Raw genomic sequence first — 19,828 nt, 5'->3', positions numbered from 1 at the left:
TCATCGCTTTCGAGTGGGTATGGATGATTGCGGGGGACTGGCCTCTCTAGCCAAATTGTTTTGCTCTTCTTTGATGGCCAGAGGTCGTTTGGATGACGTTCCGGGTAATGAGGTCTTAAAAGTGAGCTTCTGTTTGATTGTTTGCTTCGGGGATGTCTCCTCCTCGTAGTTATTGTTCAGAGGCAGCAAATGCGGACTATGAGAACCGGGAGAAGGTGGCTGAGCTCCACTCTCGGTTTTGGTTCTCGGGCGGAAATCGGAATGACCATTGGAGAAATGATGACTATGGTGGGCATTTTGAGGACTGGTCTGATGGTTCGTATCCAAGAGCACATGGGGTAGATGTTGTGAGCCCAGTGAGGATGACCCGATCAGGGACATGGGTCGGGACGAGGAGGCCGAATACTGGAACAGATTCATCAAAGGAGCCGGACTGTACACCTGTGTGATGAACTCCTCAAAGGTTGACTGGTTCTTGTGGTTGGCGATGATGCTCTCCAATGATTTGGACCTCTCTTCGTAATGGGTCTGATAGTACGTGAGCATGGATCGCTTGGCTCGAGACGCGTTGATGGCCGTGGCACGGATCAGACCGGGAAGAACCCGCTGACCTACAATCATCTCGTTGAACAGGGGTCCGAAATAGGGCACTTCGGGCTTGCGCGACACCTGAATCCGGAACAGCCGGTTCTTGAGAGGATAGATCACGATGAGCACGTCACAGAACTCGGTGGGGAGGATTCCTCTTCGGTAATCTCGCCAATGCTCCGACCAAACAATGTGAATCTCGTCGTTGCCGATGTGTCGGGTCTTTTGGAGCATACACTCCTCAGAATTGGAGGGCATTCGCGTCGCCACATGAAACATCACCTCCACAAAGGAGGTGGCGTAATAGGGGGCAGTTTCGCCCGTGGTCTTGGATTTCTGAAGGCCACCCATGAAACCTGTGTGGGATTCGAGTTCCACTTCCCAAGCTAGGCCAGACACAAACTCTTCAAAAGACTGGGAACCGCAGGCATTGGAGAGGATACTTTGCTTGTCCTCTTGACCTTCTCCCACATAAACCACGGCGATTTTGTGAGCTTCCCGATTCCGCTTGGCGTCTAGGTTTTTCAATTCTCGCAAAAGACGCTCATTTTTCTTGACCAGGTGCACATTGGGCCTCTGTTCCCAAGAGGACAAGCCAAGATGATTAAACAACCGTCGGCTCTGTTGGAATAATGGAGAGCATTCCTCTGAACTAACAGGAGGTGGCGATTCCTGGGCTCCCGCAAACTCGAGATCGCTAACAAGCCGCTTGAGGTGATCTTGTTCCACGGTTCTTTGGCTCAGTACCCCCGAGATGACGTCGCTTTCGATCTCGTTGTCCAAGAACTTTGAGGCCGAGACCGCATTTAGAGGCCGTCCCATTTCTTCCTTGCATTCCGGACTGGTGTGTCCGATGTATTGGAGCAGATCGTCCAGATTGTCCATGTCGTCGGCAGTGTTCTCATTGGACGGCAACACCGTCTCATTGCGGCGTCGCATGGCTTGTCGATGACCTCCGCCGTAATTCTTGGCTCCGGTGGATTTCAAATCCATTGGGGCCGTCATCTTGGAGTAGTCGAACTCGATGTGGCCATTCTTCGATTTGGTCAGGCCGTACAAGGCCGAGCTATCCCAACAGAATTTGCCCGAGATATCCCGCAAAATGATTCGAACCTGAGAGTTGGACGACTGGATCTCTCGCAGTCCTTGGACTTCCTCCATTTGAGGTAGTTCCACCAACGACAGGAGGGTTGTGTTATTGATGACGAACAACTGGATATTTGGCTGCTTGAACACGTCCATGGTCAGTTCGTCCGAAGGCAAATTGGGGATATCGTCACATTCCGAGACCAACGAGGACAGGTTCGAGGGACCGTTGGACATCGGGAAATGGAACAGGTGGTTCACCAAGTGGGACAAGATGGTTTTGGCCGCCAGACGCACGGGGATATTGCTATCGTGATCCGGAGACGACACGGCGAGACGGGGATGATTGGGTTCTGACAAATTCTCCCGCGATCCGGATCGAGATTTCGAAGAGCTCTTCAACGGCGAGGTGTTGGCACTCAGGTAGCCTTCTTTGGTGTTGTCCACGTGGATGTTGGGATCAAAGTCCGAAACCATGACGGCGGGACTTAGAACGGCTTTGGCCGCATTCACGTAGCCTTCACGGGTGGCATTGGGAAAGCCTTCAAATTGGCGCGCTTCTCGACGGACCTGGTGATCCGGACCAACTGGACTGGGCGAGGACAAACCAGGGTCTGAGGCTTGTTGGAGGGCTCCAAACACGTGATAGAGGAGAGACTTGCCGTCCTCCTGCGGTTGGGTGAGGATGAAATTGGGGATTCTCATGCACCACTCGCCCAGACAGAAAAGCAGACTAAGCAGGAGCCGCTTTTCATCCTCGTTCACGCCAGCCTCACCTCGCGGGGTCAAACTGATCAGAGTGCGGGCCAAGACTTCGACAATCTTTTTGGGCACCTCGGGGTAAAAGTCCAGGAAGTTCTTGACATGATCGGCCAGGAGGAGGAGCATGTCGGAAGCAATTTGAGCCACAGCCTTGTTGTTGAACCGCAAAGCCGTTAAGAGCACTTGAATGGCCTCCTTGATCTTGGGGTGAAAGGAGCCGTGAATGAGCTCGGAGTAGACAAAGATACCCAAACTCGAGAGTGAAATGCATCGGGCCAAACCCGCCGGTTCCTTCTTGCCACTCTTGAGGAGTACGCCGATGATTTGGTCCTTGACATCGGCGCTGGAAATCAACGACAACTCGTGATCATTGGGCAACAAGAGCGGGATCTCGGGAAGAATTGATGGAAATGACAAGAGGGCGCCCACCACGGAGGTGGCTTCAGTTCGAGGCACGCCTTTCAGATCAGTCGTGGAAATGATGCAGTTGGCAGCAAAGAGGAAATCCAAAATATACGCCGTATATCCAGGCAACATGAGCGAGAAGAAGCGCGGTCCCGTGAACTTGATCAGCGTGTTCATCACATCCAGTTTGGGACCGGTCAGTCCTTGGTGTAATACTTTGTAGAACTGGACCAAATGGGTCTGGGATAACTCCGTGTCGTTGGGACGGCACGTCAGGAGACAGAGCAGTTTCAAGGCGTACAACTTGCCCCTTTGATAAGCCTCGGGCAAGGCCAAGGCCCTGAAGCACCACGGGGCAAAGATGGTGAACGGAGGCACGAATTCCGGGCAAGGTGGAGTGACATTATTGTCTAAGGACACACCCTGATTGCTCCGGATTCGTACCATGATCTCGTAGAGCTCGATGAGGTACTTGTATATTTGCGCGTGGATCACCGTGTCCGCGATGGTGTTGATATTCCCCAAAGCCCCGAGCATGCGACGCCACAACACCACGGCCACATCTGGCAACCATCCCTTGACGGAGCCCCCGGCGATCACTGACCGCGGGGACTCGTGGTGCGAATGGCTACTAGAGTGCATGGCGTGCGAGGACAACTGATCAGAAAGGCCGCCTTCGCTCATGGCGTCGTGGTCCAATTGCATGGGCGAGTCCTTCATGGACGTGCACTCGAGCCCACTCGAGGGAGCGGGCGAGCAACTCCGACTGGCCACTCCCTCAGAGTCGGAACGGCTGCAGTTGTAGAGCGAGTCTGCTGACCGATGGCGGCGGAGGCGGTGGCGATTCTCGAAAGGTAGAAAAGGCTGTTTGATGTTCCCGTCGCTCATGGTGCGGCGAACAGGTCCGGGCAGGTGTTTACGCACGTGTAGCCGTCGCCGCTCGTGGGAGCTCGATTTGTACTCATTCTCGGAGCAGACACGCTTCCGGCGAGGATAAGGCGAGCCCTGTCGTCGATATGGAGTGGCCGGCACTCCAACGAGACTACCCGCTCCGGAGCTGTCGTCGGGTCCGGGCAGATGATGACTTTCAGACACGGGCATGGCGGTGGATTTAACGGCGGGTGAGAATTTCATGTCTTGAGGGGCTCGTTGCCCACGTCGCTTCTTGGCAGCTCGCTCACTCAATCGATCCAAAGGCAGGTCGTTCAGGTCCAAATGGTACACTTGCCTGGCCAGGACTCGGGTCAAGGTCTCCATGGTCTTGGCCCATTCTCGGATGAGCTCCTCCCATAGGGTCAGAGAGGAGAGTACTTCCAGGAATTGATCCCAAAGCTCCGGTGACACGACCACGTACAGATTGGCTTTGATCCACGTGACGATGAGAGTCTGGAAGATGGCTTGGGCTAATCGACCCCCGAGCGTGTCCTCCCGACGGCGGGGAGGCGATTCCGGCATGGTGAGCTGAGTGATCTGAAGCAGGATGAACAAGAGCTGTTCCCAAGTTCGGGCATCCATCTTGACGTTCATCACCATGTAGCGATAGATGTTGAGAACACGCTTGCACATCTCAACTTGTTCCTCCAACAGGATTGGGTACTCGGGGGAGATTTCCAGTAGAAACACATTGGCTGCGTTCGTGATGAAGATTTGAAGAACATTTTGCAGTCCGGCTCGGACGGCTAAATGTTCTTTATGAATGGCTCCCAGATAGGAGTCATTCCTCAATCGGTATCCGGACGAGGAATCGGCTGACAATCGTCCACTCATCGCGTAGTCCAGCTCATCTCGCTCCTTGTCAACATGGAGGGGCTCCAAAAGGAACGGAGGCAGTTCCACGACGTTCATCTGGATCCAATCCTTGTACACGGTGATCACTTTCTTGATGGCGGGGGAATGGCTGAAGCTGAGAAGAAAGGCTTGGCGGTACACTTCGTGCACGAAATCCACATTCTCTCGACTCGAATAAAGCACTTCTCGCACCATGGCGCCTTCCTGGGCACTACGGACGGGATCATCAAAGGCGTTGATAGGATGGATGGGCTGGTGAGCGGAGGGGAAATCTTTTTCGTGACCGCTTAGATTCAAGGCTTGAACGGGCGAGGAGACGTCCATGGTGCCATTCAAGCCCAAGTTGGAGGCCGCCAAGGTGCCCGAGCTACCATGGGCTCCACTTCGAGTCAGGTGAGTGTATTGAGCCACCCATTTGATGACCACCACGCGACAAGAGAGCATCGGGTCGATTTTCTTGTTCCCGTCGCCGGTGTCGATAAAGGCGGGACGGAATTTACGCACTTCCGGCAACTTCAACGAGGGATCGTACAGGGACATGGTCCAATTGAATTCGGGGAAGATTTTGGGCATGTAGTAGGCCTTGAACTTGTCAAAGAGGAACTCGAGACATCGTTTCTGGCGGTCGGCCTTCCCCTCCTTCCATTCAATAAGTGGAACTTGCGATACTATCAGCTCCATCAAGACATCCAGAAATATTCGCGTCAGATCTGTATCCGGCGATGCCCGTAATCGTTCGCCGCTTTGAGGGGGTATCAGCGGGCAAATCTCGGCCGGGTTGATTGGTCCATCCTGAAAGATAGAACTCGAAGTTAGTCGATTGAGGATATAATGGCGGAAAAATAACTAGGACTCCTCGGAAGAATAAAAAATTCCGGCAACATACCGAACGGTTAGAGAGCACGGTTCATATAAGCAGATAAACCCCCAAGGAGAAAATTGGACCAACGGACTACAGATCCCCTTCAAACGTCCTTCGAACAAAAAACGCTTACACCTCAGAGCTCAAAAGGCATAATCCTACAATGTTGTGCAAATGCTAGTTCGTGAGTGCAATAAATTGAAAATGCACAAGAAAATACAAAAACAAAAGAAAAAATACAAAAAAATACACAAAAAGTAAAGCCAAAATGCATCTCAATCAATGTTTTGAGCGACCCTAATAAAATTAATAACAACTTGTGCATCTTACCTGAGTATCCGGAGTCATGGCCGCCAAAGCAGTGAGGCCCAATCCCTGATAAGGTGACGGAAATCCTGGGACAAGGGTGGCAAACATGGCGTGCAGAGATTCGCCCGCCACCTCGCCTACCACTTGATACCATAGGATGAAAAGTCGCATGGCCTCGCGTTTCAGCAATTTCCACGAATTCCCAGGATGGAGCAACTTCGACATGAGTCGTCCCACCGAGTGGTACTGCCATTTTCGGCCCAAATGCTCCGGCAGGTAGATTAGGATCTGTAAGCAAATTGCGACAAATCGTTCATGGAGCACTTGATATTCAATTCCATAGAAGGTCGAGTAAAAATCTGTGCTTCAGCCGAGTGCCTCTCTCGTCAAATTGTCCAGAACCAATTGGGCCGATAATGGTCCCCTGTGGAGCACCCGAGATGAGTCCAATTGCAAGTACCCCCTAGCCTTGACCTTTTATGTACTAACCATATACAAATTCAAGGCAAGACACAAAGATCAATGCGACTTGAGAGGCATTTTCGGTGCTAATCACCTACACCAAGAAGAAGAGCCGAGCGAGCCCTGTGCTAAATGTTTTCAATTTAATCGAATATCGGCTAAAATTCGGTGCAGTACAATGCACAGAATAAATGCCCATTTTAATTAAGTTGTCATTTGGTAGAACCTGATCTGAATTACTTTTTAACGAAAGCCAAGCCCAATCGGTTAATAAAAAGACCATCTCTTCGCATGGGCATGTCTTTCCATTTGTCAGATGTTGCGGATGACATCCTCATCTTCACCTTCTTTCTGCTCACTCACCTTTTCAAAGAGGTAGAGAACGGTTTCGAGTTCTTCACGTTGGGTTTTATGAGCGCCCTTCTGACGTAGGTTGATCTCGGCGGTAATGAACGCATCGTAAACTATGTAGAATATATGTGAATAATAGGCCTCGAAGAACGGAATGATCTCGTAGATCTCGGCATTGTCCAGGAAGATTCGCAAATGCTTGGCTCGGGTGGGCGTGTCCCGCTTGGGATCCACCACCTTGCCCGCGGATTTCTTCACATCCTCGGATTTCTTGGAGAGATTCTGCTTCTTACTGAACATGATGGTGAGGATGACAGCCACTCATCAAGACGATGACGGTTTTCGCCTCAATTTGGACATCTCAAACACCTGGAATTGAAGAGGCAGCAATTGAAGAATGAAGCGTTCGAACCATCCAGAGAAAATTCGCTCCCCAAGGATAATTGAACATAATTAGCACTTATTTTTGGGCTCGGTGTAATTAATTTTTCTCCTGACCTGAAGCTACATAGATCTAGTTTTGCGATCTACAAGGCACGTCTGAGTGAGGGCCCCACTTGCCTGCCCATTGAGGATCAAAACTCATTACCTAAAAGGCCTCTTCAACGAACAATTCAATTCGGATAGAGATGAGATTATTGCTCCGACAGTAATGGATATACCATCCCTTCCATTAGTTGTTCTTTGGAAGGGTGAAAATAAATTGATGGTCGTCTCACTTCAGAGCGCGAAACGTGGAAATTGGCCAGGTTTTAAGAAGAATGACTGCCCCAATTTTCCCGAGGCTCAGCCCAAAATCGAATCACCAGCAGCACTTCATTAAGATTAGATATCAGTTTCATCTATCTTGGCGAGTGAACCCTCACAAAGGAAAAGAACACCAATTGAGGAGGCCAAGGCGAGATGTCAAGAGCCAAGTTGTTATACCGTCAGAGGAACTAGAAGGTCACCCATTAATTCATTGTCGTGCCCTTCTTCGTCTCGTCTCTGGCTCATCATTTTGGGGCATTGCTTGTCAAGGATTTGAATCAATAACAATGGACAAAGTTTTTCCCTGGCCAATTGGGATTTGATGTCCCAACTTTAAGAATTCGCGTTGGGAATCGTTCTCGGTTGGGAATTGAATCGAAAAAGGTATGCGTATGTAGCAGTACCACACACTGTCAAGGCAGAACGACGTCAAAGGAAGCTGCCACTGCAAGTGTGCATGAGGAAGATGACCTCGAAATTGTGATTCCCAGGCTCGTCTTCACCTGAGGAGGTTTCGCTCCTCTTCAATCACTTCAGGGCACGCACACACACACACATATGCACACATCCCAAAAACCTTTGATACTTGTTACTTGTTACGTTCCACGATTTTTCTGTCCAAGAGCCCATCTTAACATGACAACGTGCCAGTCGATAAATTTTCTCGTGTTATTGGACTATCAAAACACCACCCTCTATGAATAATTAAAGCCCCGTTCGCCATTCGGTGGTTTACATTGAACAACCAATCATGAAGGCGTGCGTCAGACTTTTTGGGTCCACCTTTAAGCCAGTTAAGAGAATATTATTATGCCAGTTTCCTGCTTCCCCCCGTCGTCATCATCATCATCATGTGAACCAAACACATCCACCACAAGCAAAACCATCAGTCGATCCTCAGTACGCACTTTGAATGCTGGAGAAGGACGACGATGAAGAAGAAGAGGCAGAGGAGGTGGTGGAGGAGGCTTTGGGAAAAGAAGAGATTTCATTCTTTCGTGCCTTCTTTCTCAGCTCAAGCCAGCAAGATCGAGCTCAGGAGGGGGGGAGATGACACTAAAACGAAAGTTCAAGATGTTACGAAACATGCTTCGTTTTTTCTCCTCTGAGTTTCTTCCGCATGAACATGAAGCTTTCAGGAACTTGGATCGATGATGGAAGGGGGACTTGTCAAAATATGGACGGGATCTTCAAGGGAAGATGTGAGCTCTTGAAATGAAATTTGAACGTATTGTACGCTAAATAATGTACGAGTACACTGACTTCACTTGTCGAGCGAAAACATGTTAAGCAAGTTTGGTTTGTGTTTGAAAACTCTGAAACACAGCTCGTTGAGCTGATTGTAGGAGAAACCATTTCTGCGAGTCGGTTATCTGGGACTTATTCCAAATCGCGAGCAACCTGTCCAGAAACTCGAGAATTTTGTTATACAAGAGCCTACCCATTCTGAACCACAAATTGGTTGATCGGATGGTTGTGCTCTCGAGTACGTCTCGCACATAAAGTTCACTCACTACTCTTCACATGCCAGAGAAAAACATGGAAAAATGCTCGTCTCAGCCCAAAAGAAATTCCACTGCCTTCGATTTTGGAGCTCGACTCTGACATCGCACCATAATCCTCAATATTCTTCTACTGGCAGGGGCTGATTTTTGTTTGGTTGCCTTTGTTATGCCGGAATTTGCAAAAAGTGAAAGGCGAAAAGCAGATAGTGTAGGTCTGAACTCTGCACATTCACACGATTGGGCCAAGATGCGTACGAAAACCGGAGATCAAAGGTCATCCCGATGGGATGTCACTTTCCATCCAGTCACGATCAATAAAAACACGACACGATGAATGTCGAGATAACTCGGATTGAACTCGACGAGATTTTACAATTAGGTTGGGGGTTCAAAAGTGGCATCGTTCGCCATCTACCATGACTTTGGAATCACTCAAGTGGCACTCAAGTCCAACCAGCGACATCCAGATCAATGAAGACTGAGTGGTTAGTGAGCCGGTACCGCCCTCACAAACAAGTGAATACCATCATCGTGGAGAAATTCCAGGCCTGGTCATGGATAAACACCGAATCCATTTCAGCCTAATATCAAGGAGGTGTAATTCCTGAATTCGGCGTAAATGAACACCACCCCACATTCAAGGCTTGAATGGGAAGTCCTTCCCAGAAGGAATATAGGACTGGGGTGTCAAGAACGGGGACTGATGTCCAACGACTCAATGGCAATGTTTCACTTCAATCACTCTAATGCTTGGCTAAAGGAGCTACATTTTGCCAAGATGGGTGCTGTGTCGATAATAACCACTCTTCCATCGGACATGACATGCATGGGGTTCTCTTACTTGAAAAACCACTTGATTAAGCAAGAGAGCGAGAAAAAGGCCATTTCGACAAACTTGCCTTGGACAGGACTTATCGCCTTCACAGATAGTTCTACTCGTATCTATCAAAAACTAGGTCCAACTTCAAATTAGGTGGTTAGCCAATCTGGTGGTGTATGGTGGCCCTTTTCGTACTTCAAGTACGGTGCTTAATCAAGATTAAATCTGCCAAATAAAGGCTGCTTGGGTGCAGGCTAGTATCATGCTAAGGCTGTCCTACTTGTCATTGATGTGATGGCTGTGTGTATGTATTGTTATGGTTATGTTATAACGATGATGGGATGTCCAGGAAGGTGGACGGATTTCGATGTCACTGCACTTGTGCACTTGATGTGATCAATTTGGCCAAGCACCCCAATGGATGAGATCCAGTGGATCCAGTCCATGAAACCAGTGAATTCAAGTCGGATGATCAAGCTCTAGTCCGTGTGTGCTGCCACTCAATGCAACCAAATCGCAACTACTGAGGCGAGATTACCAACTAGCTGCATACACAGACAGAAAGACAGAACGGACAGAACCTCTATCTAGACTCTGCTAGTTCGCTTCTACTCTATGATCAAAAGTGAGATTTCCTTCAGGCTTGCTGAAATGAGCCTGGATGGGCTTGTTTGGAAGGCAAGTGAACCCTGTTCAAGCGCGTGAAAACTGGCCTGCCTGGGCCAGAATGGCGTGTCTGTGGCATGAATTTCGTGCTCGACGGCACGAAAACGCCTGACAGTTGACGAATACACAGGGTCACCATGCACTATGGGCATATATCGTGTCTTACAAGGACCGACATCTTTGTAATAATTTAGGCATGGTGCTTGGCGGGAACGATGACTATGGTATAACTATATTTGGTAGAAACAAGTCTAGGAGTTGTTGGTACTCCTCCATCTCATAGGCTAGCAGGGCTGTCTTGGGCAGAGAGGACGCCGTGGCAGGGGTGCTTGATTTGCGGTGTAGAGAGAAAGTCCCGTCCGTTTGTCTAGGGATGAAGAAGATGAGACTTTTGAGAGGACTCGGGAAGTAACTGCAAATTGACTGCTGTGCTGTAAATACATGCCACAAACGGAGCTAGATCTGGAGTGCATGCACTCAGACTCACTGTCGACACAGGTGGTTTGACAATTGTGATACTCTGGTTGTTGGCCGTCCAGTCGGTTTTGCTCTGCTTTTGCTTGGTCTCATTCATTATTGGCTCATACCCACCTTCCAGCGCTCTGTAAAGTTTCGCTCAGCCAGGGACAAGGTCGATCCTGGACAAAGAGAGATAGTAGTGCGGTTGCCAAAATGTATATGTATTGATGATGGCAACCAGCATTGTCACGATAGTGGCCGGCTACTGAGTACTGGCCGAACTGTGTGGTATCATAGATTACTCCAACACTCTAACATGAGGGAACTATTTTAGTACATATTTAACCTTTTCAAAAGCATTGATCAAAAATACGCACGTGCTAGCCGTCAAACCATCATTGATCCGCCGGGTTCCACCTGCAGGTTCATTTTTGAATGATTTTCTAGACGATATGAGTCGAAGAATCTCTACTGTGATCTATATACAATCTGGACTTTATGAAAGAGCGTCAAGTAGTTTTTGCACCTGCTCATTGCTAAATCCGAAGTAAGAAGGAGCACGCTAACTTTGGTGAAAGCAAATCAAAAGGTTATGCGATCAAACTATCCAGAAGTTGGTTTCCCTGCGAAAACATGCATGCGCCAGATGATGATGTTCCCTACACTTGCAGCCCTTAGGAAAACTGATATCTAGCTTTGGAACGGAATGTTTTCATGGGTCAATTCACCCATTTAGGTCATACGAGGAGTTAAAAATATTTATTTGCTTACCATCGACGGATTAGTTTTCTGGGCTGACACTCATTTTCTGGGTGTCAATCCTCATGAACTCGTGTTGATGCAAAAATCATATTTCATCGAATCCACGGTCAAAAATGAATGACATTTTAAATTTACCCTGTTTGTCGACTCAGATACAATCAAGATTATTGCTTCGGCCATTATCGGACAAAACCCAAGGATTTCAGGTATGCCAATTGATCAGATTCATTTTGCCGCCTCCGCCGCCGCCTCCGCCGCCGCCTCTCCGTTTGTTGCTTGACCTACTACTAGTTGATCCAGTGGATTGGCGGGTTTTTCGAACTTGAATATCACGGCGTACATTTCTCCGCCCAATCGTTCGGCCAGCCACCGATTTTTGAGCACCGCAATCTTGAGGCATTCGCAATTAAAGCACGTGTACAAATTGGTGTGCACCGCTCTCCCCATGCCTTCGAGCACAAGCAAATCCACTTGCTTTTCCAACATCACATCCACCACGGTTTTGTTCAGTTTCGTTAAATCCAAGCAGGGTGAGCCTTGTCCGGAATCCAGACAGATCAGTTGGTTACTCTCCAGGGCTTGGGCAATCACATCACTCACTTTGGCTGCCCGTTGCAGAATGATTAATAGCTCTCCGTAGGTGACATCGTTAAGGACGGGTTTATTATTGGCACAGAGTAAAACCTCACTTCCGCGACTCAGGAGTTCTTGGACGAATGGGAGAATACCCAGGATGACATCGACTCCGCTGTTGTCGATGAAAATAGCGGCACATTTGTGATGGGAGCCATTTCTCAACCTTTCAATCCACGCATCCAAGCAGTCCACTAGCCATGGTCGAGGTCCGATCATACCCAAGGCGGTCTTGAAGTCCAGCCCTGTGTCTTCCATGATGAGAGCCACCTCTTTGGCCCCCCAGTCGAAGACGTTGCCAGCCAGAACGCCGATGGCTAGCCTTTTTTGACGCTCTTCCCAATCCAATCGACTCAATTCCTGGAGCAGATCGGGGAGAAGGTCAAAGGCTTGATCATTCTCAAATTGTTTCTGTCTCCTATATGGATCATAGAAATCAAACTCTGCCAGGCAATGTTCCCGCAGGTCCAGTAGCCCCCGGACCGTGAGATTGCCGTAAGCAAAAGGGTTGTGTTTGAATTGGTTGAGCCGGGTCAGAAATTGATCCTGGAACTTCCTCGCTCGATCTTGCACGTTGGACGAGTTATCCTGGCTTTTGATGGCCCTTTCCGTGAACTTGGGCAACGAGTCCTGCAGACACTGAAGCCAGTACTCCCGGGCATCATTGTCTCGGGTCAAGTCCACCGTGTCCGGACTGTAGGTCAGCGGGTCCTGCAGAAGTGGGCAGAATCGCAGCTTCTTTTCGAAGCGATCAATCTCCAGATGGTCCAGTTCGAAATTGGGCGCCACTGGATTTTGGGGCGAACTAAAGCCCGTGCTCCCGTACAGGTTCTCCAACCATGAATAGTCCTCGGCGTGAATCGTTTGAGCGCCTTTCAAGAAGGCCCCAATGGCGCCCAGATAACCTTCGTGACGAAGGAATCGGGCCTGGACTTTGCCCTTGGTCCAGTAGTTGACCGAGTACCTGACCGTATGCATGCTCACCGGGTGGTGGCGAAGGAAGAACCCACCAAAGTAGATGGTCTTGATTTCGTGCAGCATAGCGTACAAGCTCGAAATCTGTCCGATATCGTTACTGATCATGTACAACAAACTCCGGGCAATGTCCGCCTTGGAGAACTTTTTCCAGTCGCTCTCACTCTGAATAGCTTTACCCATGCTAGAAGCAATCAAATCCGCGGGTAGTCCCAAGGATTGGTAGTCCTGACGATCGCCATAGATGTCTTTCACCAGCATGTCCACCTTGCGGTGGTCGCCTTCGGACGCCAATGCCAAGAGTTCGTCAAAGCCCTCCACTTGGGTCAGGAGTCGTCCTAGGGCCCAAAAAGTGCCACCCCCCGTGGCCGTGCCTCCGATGCGTTCAAAATCGTTGTCCCCTGTCACCTTGATGATCGACACGCCAGAGCCAATGGTCACCAACAGGTACGGGAACATGCTCCGAGGGTCGATGGTTTGAAAGACAAACTCGGGATGGCCTTTTCTCTGGTAGATGAACGACTCATCCGAGATGTTCCTGAGCAGGAAATTGCATCCCCGCACGATGCATCGCATCTCATCACACTTGTCAATGGGCAATCCGACCATCTCCTTGATCCTCTCCGAGTATTTATAGGCCCCTCCGCCCGTGACCTTGATACTCTTCTGCTGAAACTCGCTCTTATTCACGGACAGACATTCGTGAATGTAAGCCAGCCAGTAATCAATGTGCTTCGTCTCGAACTTGATGAAATGAAGGCGTGCCCCTTCCGACACGGCGTACATGGCATCGCCCTCGATCTCGATCTGGACCTTCTTACTGCCATCCTGGGATGCGGTCTGTTGGCGAGCCCTTGGATCATAGATGATCTTCTTGTGCGAGATGGTCGAATACACGGCAATCTTGGTGAGAGAGCCACCAATGTCCATGGCCAAGATCTTGGCCCCCTGGATGTCGCGGAACACGATCCCCGTCCATTGGGGCAGCTCGATGCTCTTGCCCAGTTCTTGGCTCATGTTGACAATTCCCCAGCCAGATGAAGGATGAGACGCGGTGCGCTTTCGGGGATCACTATTATTGCGAGCCTGAAGGGGGAGCCTCAATGCTCATAATGACATGGCCTCAGACAAAGATACACATGTGCATCATATGATCCTGGGGATCGTAATGGTCGTAATCATCAAGTACATATGCACATAATGGATAGTACACCCGAGTGCACCGAAAACGAAAAGCAAAATAACACTGCTACGAACGGAACAGGGCTGCCTATTGATGTGGCTTGGCAACCTCATCCTCATCGCTAGCAGAGCCACGGCCTTCTTTCAAATAGGGGTGTATTTTCTTTCAACTATCGAGGAGGACCAAGGGTGTCATTCGACCACATTTTAAGCCCGGCAATGATTCGACGAAATAATGCCCGATGTGGTTAAAAAGTTAGGTGTGAATTATTGTACACTTGCCGTTAACACGGGCAAAGAGTTTCGAACAATTGCTACTAATATTCTAATTCGTTCAAGCTTGTTGCTGGAAAGTAACTTCCTACGTACCTTACTTATATTTACTCCGTACTCAATGTGCATCTAAGAATTTATTGTGACCAAGGCCAAGTTGGAATCTGCAATCAAATCTCCCGTTTCCTTCGATTGCCCTTTCCTTACCACAAAATTTGACTAGATAGAAGAGAATTCAGTTGAACCACTTGAACCCAATAAGGTTCGTTCGTTATAAAACATGTTCCCCTGAATAGAAAATTATCGCGCAAAATTCTGTTCCCAAGAACTAACCATGTCCTCACAAGGATCACGTCATGCGATTTTTGTCAACTCAAAGCACGTTCTATTCTTTTATTATTCAGCCACACTCCACTTCCGCTGGCGTTATGCAGGTCAATCAACTCCTCTCTCTCTCTCTCTATGCGGCTTGAATGGCCGCCTCCTCCATGAAGTGCTCCATATTCCACTCTGAATGATGGACCATCCCATCTCCGTTGTGCACGACCAAAACACTCATGTTGTCGTCGTAGTTCAAGTCCGGCAACAACTTGGGCGTGAGTAGAAAGTACTGGGCGGATTGCTCGCGACACGAGGTCTGGACAATGAGATCGAACACCCGCCGCTCGTTGAGCGCATCCATGCCCTGGTTGATCTCATCCACACACCGAAACGGCACCACCGTCAACTCCTGCAAGGCCAACATGTACAAGGCGGTGGCCACGGATCGCTCACCTCCGGATTGTTGGTGGGGATCCAGTCTTTGCAAGGGCTGATTGGACCGATACTTGACCATGATCTCGATGCCGAAGTTCTGGTAGTCGTTCTCGTGGGTGCCTTGACTCAACTCGACGGCTCCGGCGAATCCCATGGCCTCAAAATAGGCGGCAAATCGCTCACTGATGCGATTGATCATGGCCAGGAGCTCCCCTAGCCATCGGGCTCGAGTCTCGGTCATGTCATCTTGCTTCCCTTGGACGAGGCGTTGATAATTGGCAATCTCAGCCTCCAGATCCGCCACGGATTGTTTGATCTTGCGATAGGTTTGAATCACTTCTGGACCGGAGTCATCCAAGCATTGGATTTGCGACTCCAGGTCTTCAACGAGGAGCTCGATTTCTTCCAGGGAATCGGGCAGGTCTTCTCGTTGGAACTCGGCTTCCAGCTTCTTTGAGATGAGTCCTTGGTCTTGAGACAACCCCTCGCCGCCAATATCTTCTTTGGCTTGCCTCAGTTGTCGTTTGAACTCGAATTCAGCGTTCTGCATCTCGCATCGCTGAGCTTCAGTGTCTTCCTTGAGCTCCTGGAGGTCATCCTCGGCCTTGGCGATATCCTGCTTCAATTTGTCTTCGTAGTTGTTCCAGAAACGCTCCTGAAGGTTGTCCACGTCCAGTCGAATCTTCCTCTGGTTGTTCTGAATGACGCATCTCTTCAAATGGGTAGCGTGCTTGAGTGTTTCCGTCACCAATTGGTGCTTTTTCTTTCCGATGGCCACACGTTTCTCGTCGGACTTGTGATTGATGGCGTCCTCCAATCGTTGCAGCTTCTTGTACTTTTCGTTCAGTTTTCCATTCAGGGCATTGCGATATCCTTGTTGCTCTTTGAGTCCCTTTAGCTCTTTTTTCCTCTCTTCTAAATCTCGTTGCGCGTTCTTGAGCGTTTTTTCAAACGTGTCCCGCTGTTCAAGGAGCTCTTGAGTCCGGTTGGTCACTGCTTGGATTCGGCTTTCGAGCTCGGATTCCCGGCCTTTGTCCGTGACGTAATTCAACAGATTTCGTCGCATGATGTGAAAACTGGTGGTGGCCTTTTCTTTCGTATATCGAGACGTGCTCACTTTAAATCGCTCTTGGCCGACAAAAAACGACGAGATCTGATGCTGATGAACGATCTCGTCAAGATGTTTGTGGGCCTTGTTGTCGAATATCGCAATGTCTTGCAAACGATCGGTTTGGCACAGAAAGGCTTTGATAGCGTTCGGGGCGGTAAAAATGTCCTTCATCACTCCCTTGAAGCCTAGATGTCGCAATTGTTCCATCTTCGGATTCACCGGGTAATTGTCCAAATGATCCTCGGGATTGGCGTGGACCACATTCACTTTGAGTTTCATGATATCCCGAAATTGTCGGAGGATCATGTTCATCTCATCGACGTCTTCGGCCACAAAGGCCACAAGGTCTCGATACGCGATGGTGTTCTCGAGATAAACGGCGTCATTCGGATCGTGGACATTGATTTGAGTCACAATGGGCAAATGAATGCGACCCTGGAACTCATTTCGGTTCTCCTCCAGCCACCGGATGGCTTGAATGGCATCTTGACCATTGGGTAGAACCTTCAAGACCTCGATTTTTTGTCGTTCCACGTCGCGAAGCTCTTGCAGATCTTGCTCCAGCTTGTCCCGTTTCTGTCGATTGGATCTGGCTTCGGATTGGTTCTGTTGGATTCCATCCAGCAGATTGGATTGGTCTTGATGGAGACGTCGGATCAGATCGTTGGCCGCCTTCATTCGAGGCTCCAAGGTGGGCTCGTTTTGGGCTTCATCCTTCTCTTTTTTGAGGGCATCAATTTCTAAGTTGAGGGCTTCCTTGAGGGCCACGTGTCGTTGCTCATCTCGCTCGATTCGCTCTTCTTCTACGATCAAGTTCTCGAGGTCGTTTTCCATGTTCTCAATGGCTTCCGAAGCTGTCTTGGCTTGACCCAAGAGTCTATTATTGGACGTGAGAGCATCCTGAATCTTGGCAGAAATCTTGTTACGCTTCCTCCGAATCTCAGATCGCTCGGTTTTCAATGGCTGAATCACATTTTCTTCTCGAGTCAAACGTTGGACCGAGGCCTGGTAGTTTTGTCGGGCCTCAGCCAGGTTCTTCCGCTCAGTGTCCAACGCCAAATAGGCCCGCTTTTTTCTCAACAATATCAATCTATCGGTTTTCTGACGTTTCTCGATAAAGTTCTGAGCCAATTGTTCCCAGGTCTCCAATTTACGGCGTTCGGCGATGAGCGAAGCTTGCCGTTTTTCATGGACCTCAGCGTTACTCTGAACCTCGGTCTGAAGTCGCATCAACCTGAAAAAAAGGGCCTCATTAGAATGCATCAGAATTCATTGAGAATTCATGTGCGTCCCATGGGCGTCAATGGAGCTGACGTGACGGTCGGCTTACTTATGGTGATCCCGACGTAATTGATCTTCTCCCGCGGCCTCAATGGTGCGGGCCAACATTTCACGGGCGTTCATGCGCGAGAATTCATGGACCTTGTCTTGGGGGAGAAACTGGCACAAATTGTCAGTCTGGATGTGCAGCTCGAGCATGAGGGCGTCCACGGCCTTTTGCGGCACGTCTTGCCCATTGAGATTCCACTTGGATTTGCCCGTGCCATCCCATCGGCGACGAATGACCCAATCGGGTTCATCTAAATCATAAACAAAGAATGCATGATTGAGCCATCCCATGGTTAGCCGCAGTGGTGGCCCGATTTGACCAACACCTAACATGAAGCCAACGTCTATGTCCTCGGGTCAATCAGAAAAAGTCAAGATTACCATGCTGACGGCAAAAGTCTGGGTTCTGAATCATCCCGTCCTAATCTAATGGCACTCAAGACACGTGGCCTTGATCTTTTGGCTCACCCGCTCACTCACCCGGATCTGGATTGTGGAGCGTGATCTGAATGAGGGCGTGGGTTCGTCCCAGGCGGATGAACTCCTTGAGATGGGTGGCCCGTCCCAAGGTGCCAGGCCGCCCATTGAGACCCAAACAGATGGCGTTGACGATGGAACTCTTGCCCGAGCCGTTGGGGCCTAAGATCACATTCAGATGCGGGCCAGGATGGAAACGCACCTACAATTAAAATACAAACACAGACCGCATGACGCTTCTCTGAACAATAATGCACGGGTAATTCTCGGCGGTCATCTCAGGCACAGGAGGGGGGGGCGTGGCCATCCTGCCTCAGCCCTGCCCTCCCCGCCAGACTGGCCTGGCCCTTACCTGGTCGTATTGCATAAAGTTCTCTAAGAAGATGGTCTTGATGGCTCCGCGGTTTTGAAATGAGGGTGATTCCATCTTGAGTCGAGGCTCTGCCTAGTAGTAATGGTATATCAATGGTATATAGTTAGTTAGGGCTTCACGGCAGTTCAATGGACTCCACTGGGCAATGTTCCACCCACGGGCAGTGACATGCCACGGTCCGATCCACGAGGTACACTAAATAAGCATGCCAACGGCCAAGGGGCGGGCCAGCGATCACACCGCCGAAAATGACCTTGAAGCAACTCAAGTCCAACCCAAGGCCAGAGATGAGGTTGGTGTATGTCTGTCTGTCTGTCTGGATGGTTGTTATTTGTTATTGGTTTCCCGCTGAAATTCAGACAGACCCAGCAGCAGGGCTGCCAATATATCGAGAAAAATACAACAACTCCAGGGGAATGAAATCAAATTCTTTGTTGTCCGCACAAACTCTGAATACCAACCCAGCCCCATGAGCCTCCAAATGCGGCTTTCAAAAGCCCAAATCAACCCGAAAAGTCCATTCATTCGCTTCTTTTCTCGAAAAGGGAACTAAAATCCCAGTACATTTAAAAAATAGAGTAATGGTAACGACACACCAGTGACAACACCACACCCAACAAATATTCGCTATTTTTTTCCTTTCATCATGCTCCAGAGTGGACTTTTAACTTTCGTTGGGCTCATGACATCAAAAGAAACCGTTTAGTTTTTAGGGCAATATTTACAAATTAGTTATTTGATTTAATTGTTTATTGCTAGCCAAATTGACACCACAGATTTGCCTAATTTATGATGCTTTCACCAACAAAACTACCTGACATGCTGGAAAAATTAGTTACAATTAGGGTCTCCAGTTACAATATACAGTTGATTTCCATTTAATTTTTTTTTCCTCCCAAGTTTCAAGTTTTAGAAAGCCATTAGACATGTTTACCAAGGGTGGCGCGTTCTGTATGTTATGGCTTACAATTGGCCAGATGTCGCTCCAAACGCCTACATGGGCAGAACAAGGGATGTTCGTGCTCACAATGTATAGTGTGCGTTCAAAGATGCTTTATAAAGATGCTTTATTAAGCATCCTTTGGCGCGTCTATGCAAGAAAATTGCTGTCAAACAGCTTGCCAAACAATTTGGGGAAATATTT

General features: G+C 49.1%; 3 protein-coding genes across 4 annotated transcripts; all 3 read right to left on the bottom strand.

Moving 5' to 3' along the window:
* LOC131890190 (ral GTPase-activating protein subunit alpha-1-like) lies at window positions 1-10,241 on the bottom strand (the record flags this gene model as incomplete). The annotated part of the gene is given in 4 exon segments (XM_059239493.1): window positions 1-5,421; window positions 5,822-6,088; window positions 6,626-6,982; window positions 9,969-10,241. Coding segments are annotated over 3 exon segments (5,976 nt in total). The 5' UTR covers window positions 6,914-6,982; window positions 9,969-10,241.
* Window positions 10,242-10,613: 372 nt separating this feature from the next.
* On the bottom strand, window positions 10,614-14,424 carry LOC131889867 (4'-phosphopantetheine phosphatase-like). 2 transcript variants are annotated; one of them, XR_009374240.1, is made up of 3 exons: window positions 11,585-14,424; window positions 10,842-10,992; window positions 10,614-10,721 (listed from the first exon to the last, which is right to left on the bottom strand). XR_009374240.1 is itself a non-coding variant. In XM_059239081.1 (1 exon), exon 1 carries the CDS (start codon window positions 14,198-14,200, stop codon window positions 11,801-11,803), a length of 2,400 nt encoding a protein of 799 aa, XP_059095064.1. In that variant the 5' UTR covers window positions 14,201-14,424; the 3' UTR covers window positions 11,558-11,800. The 2 variants fall into 2 exon arrangements, 1 of the variants encoding a protein (XP_059095064.1); XM_059239081.1 differs by lacking the exons at window positions 10,614-10,721; window positions 10,842-10,992 and having other exon boundaries at window positions 11,558-14,424.
* A 593-nt stretch (window positions 14,425-15,017) lies between these two features.
* On the bottom strand, window positions 15,018-18,745 carry LOC131889866 (structural maintenance of chromosomes protein 5-like; the record flags this gene model as incomplete). The annotated part of the gene is given in 4 exon segments (XM_059239080.1): window positions 15,018-17,739; window positions 17,836-18,085; window positions 18,315-18,513; window positions 18,664-18,745. Coding segments are annotated over 4 exon segments (3,165 nt in total). The 3' UTR covers window positions 15,018-15,098.
* Between the last annotated feature and the right edge of the window lie 1,083 nt (window positions 18,746-19,828).

This window comes from Tigriopus californicus, chromosome 11 (genome assembly GCF_007210705.1).
Source record: "Tigriopus californicus strain San Diego chromosome 11, Tcal_SD_v2.1, whole genome shotgun sequence".
NCBI lineage: Eukaryota > Metazoa > Arthropoda > Copepoda > Harpacticoida > Harpacticidae > Tigriopus > Tigriopus californicus.
The sequence above is the reverse complement of the archived record's forward strand: the minus strand, read 5'-3'. Positions and strand labels throughout refer to the sequence as shown.

What these genes read in the sequence shown, in the direction of transcription:
- LOC131889867 (XM_059239081.1), bottom strand. Translation starts at nt 14,200, where the DNA reads ATGAGCCAAGAACTGGGCAAGAGCATCGAGCTGCCCCAATGGACGGGG.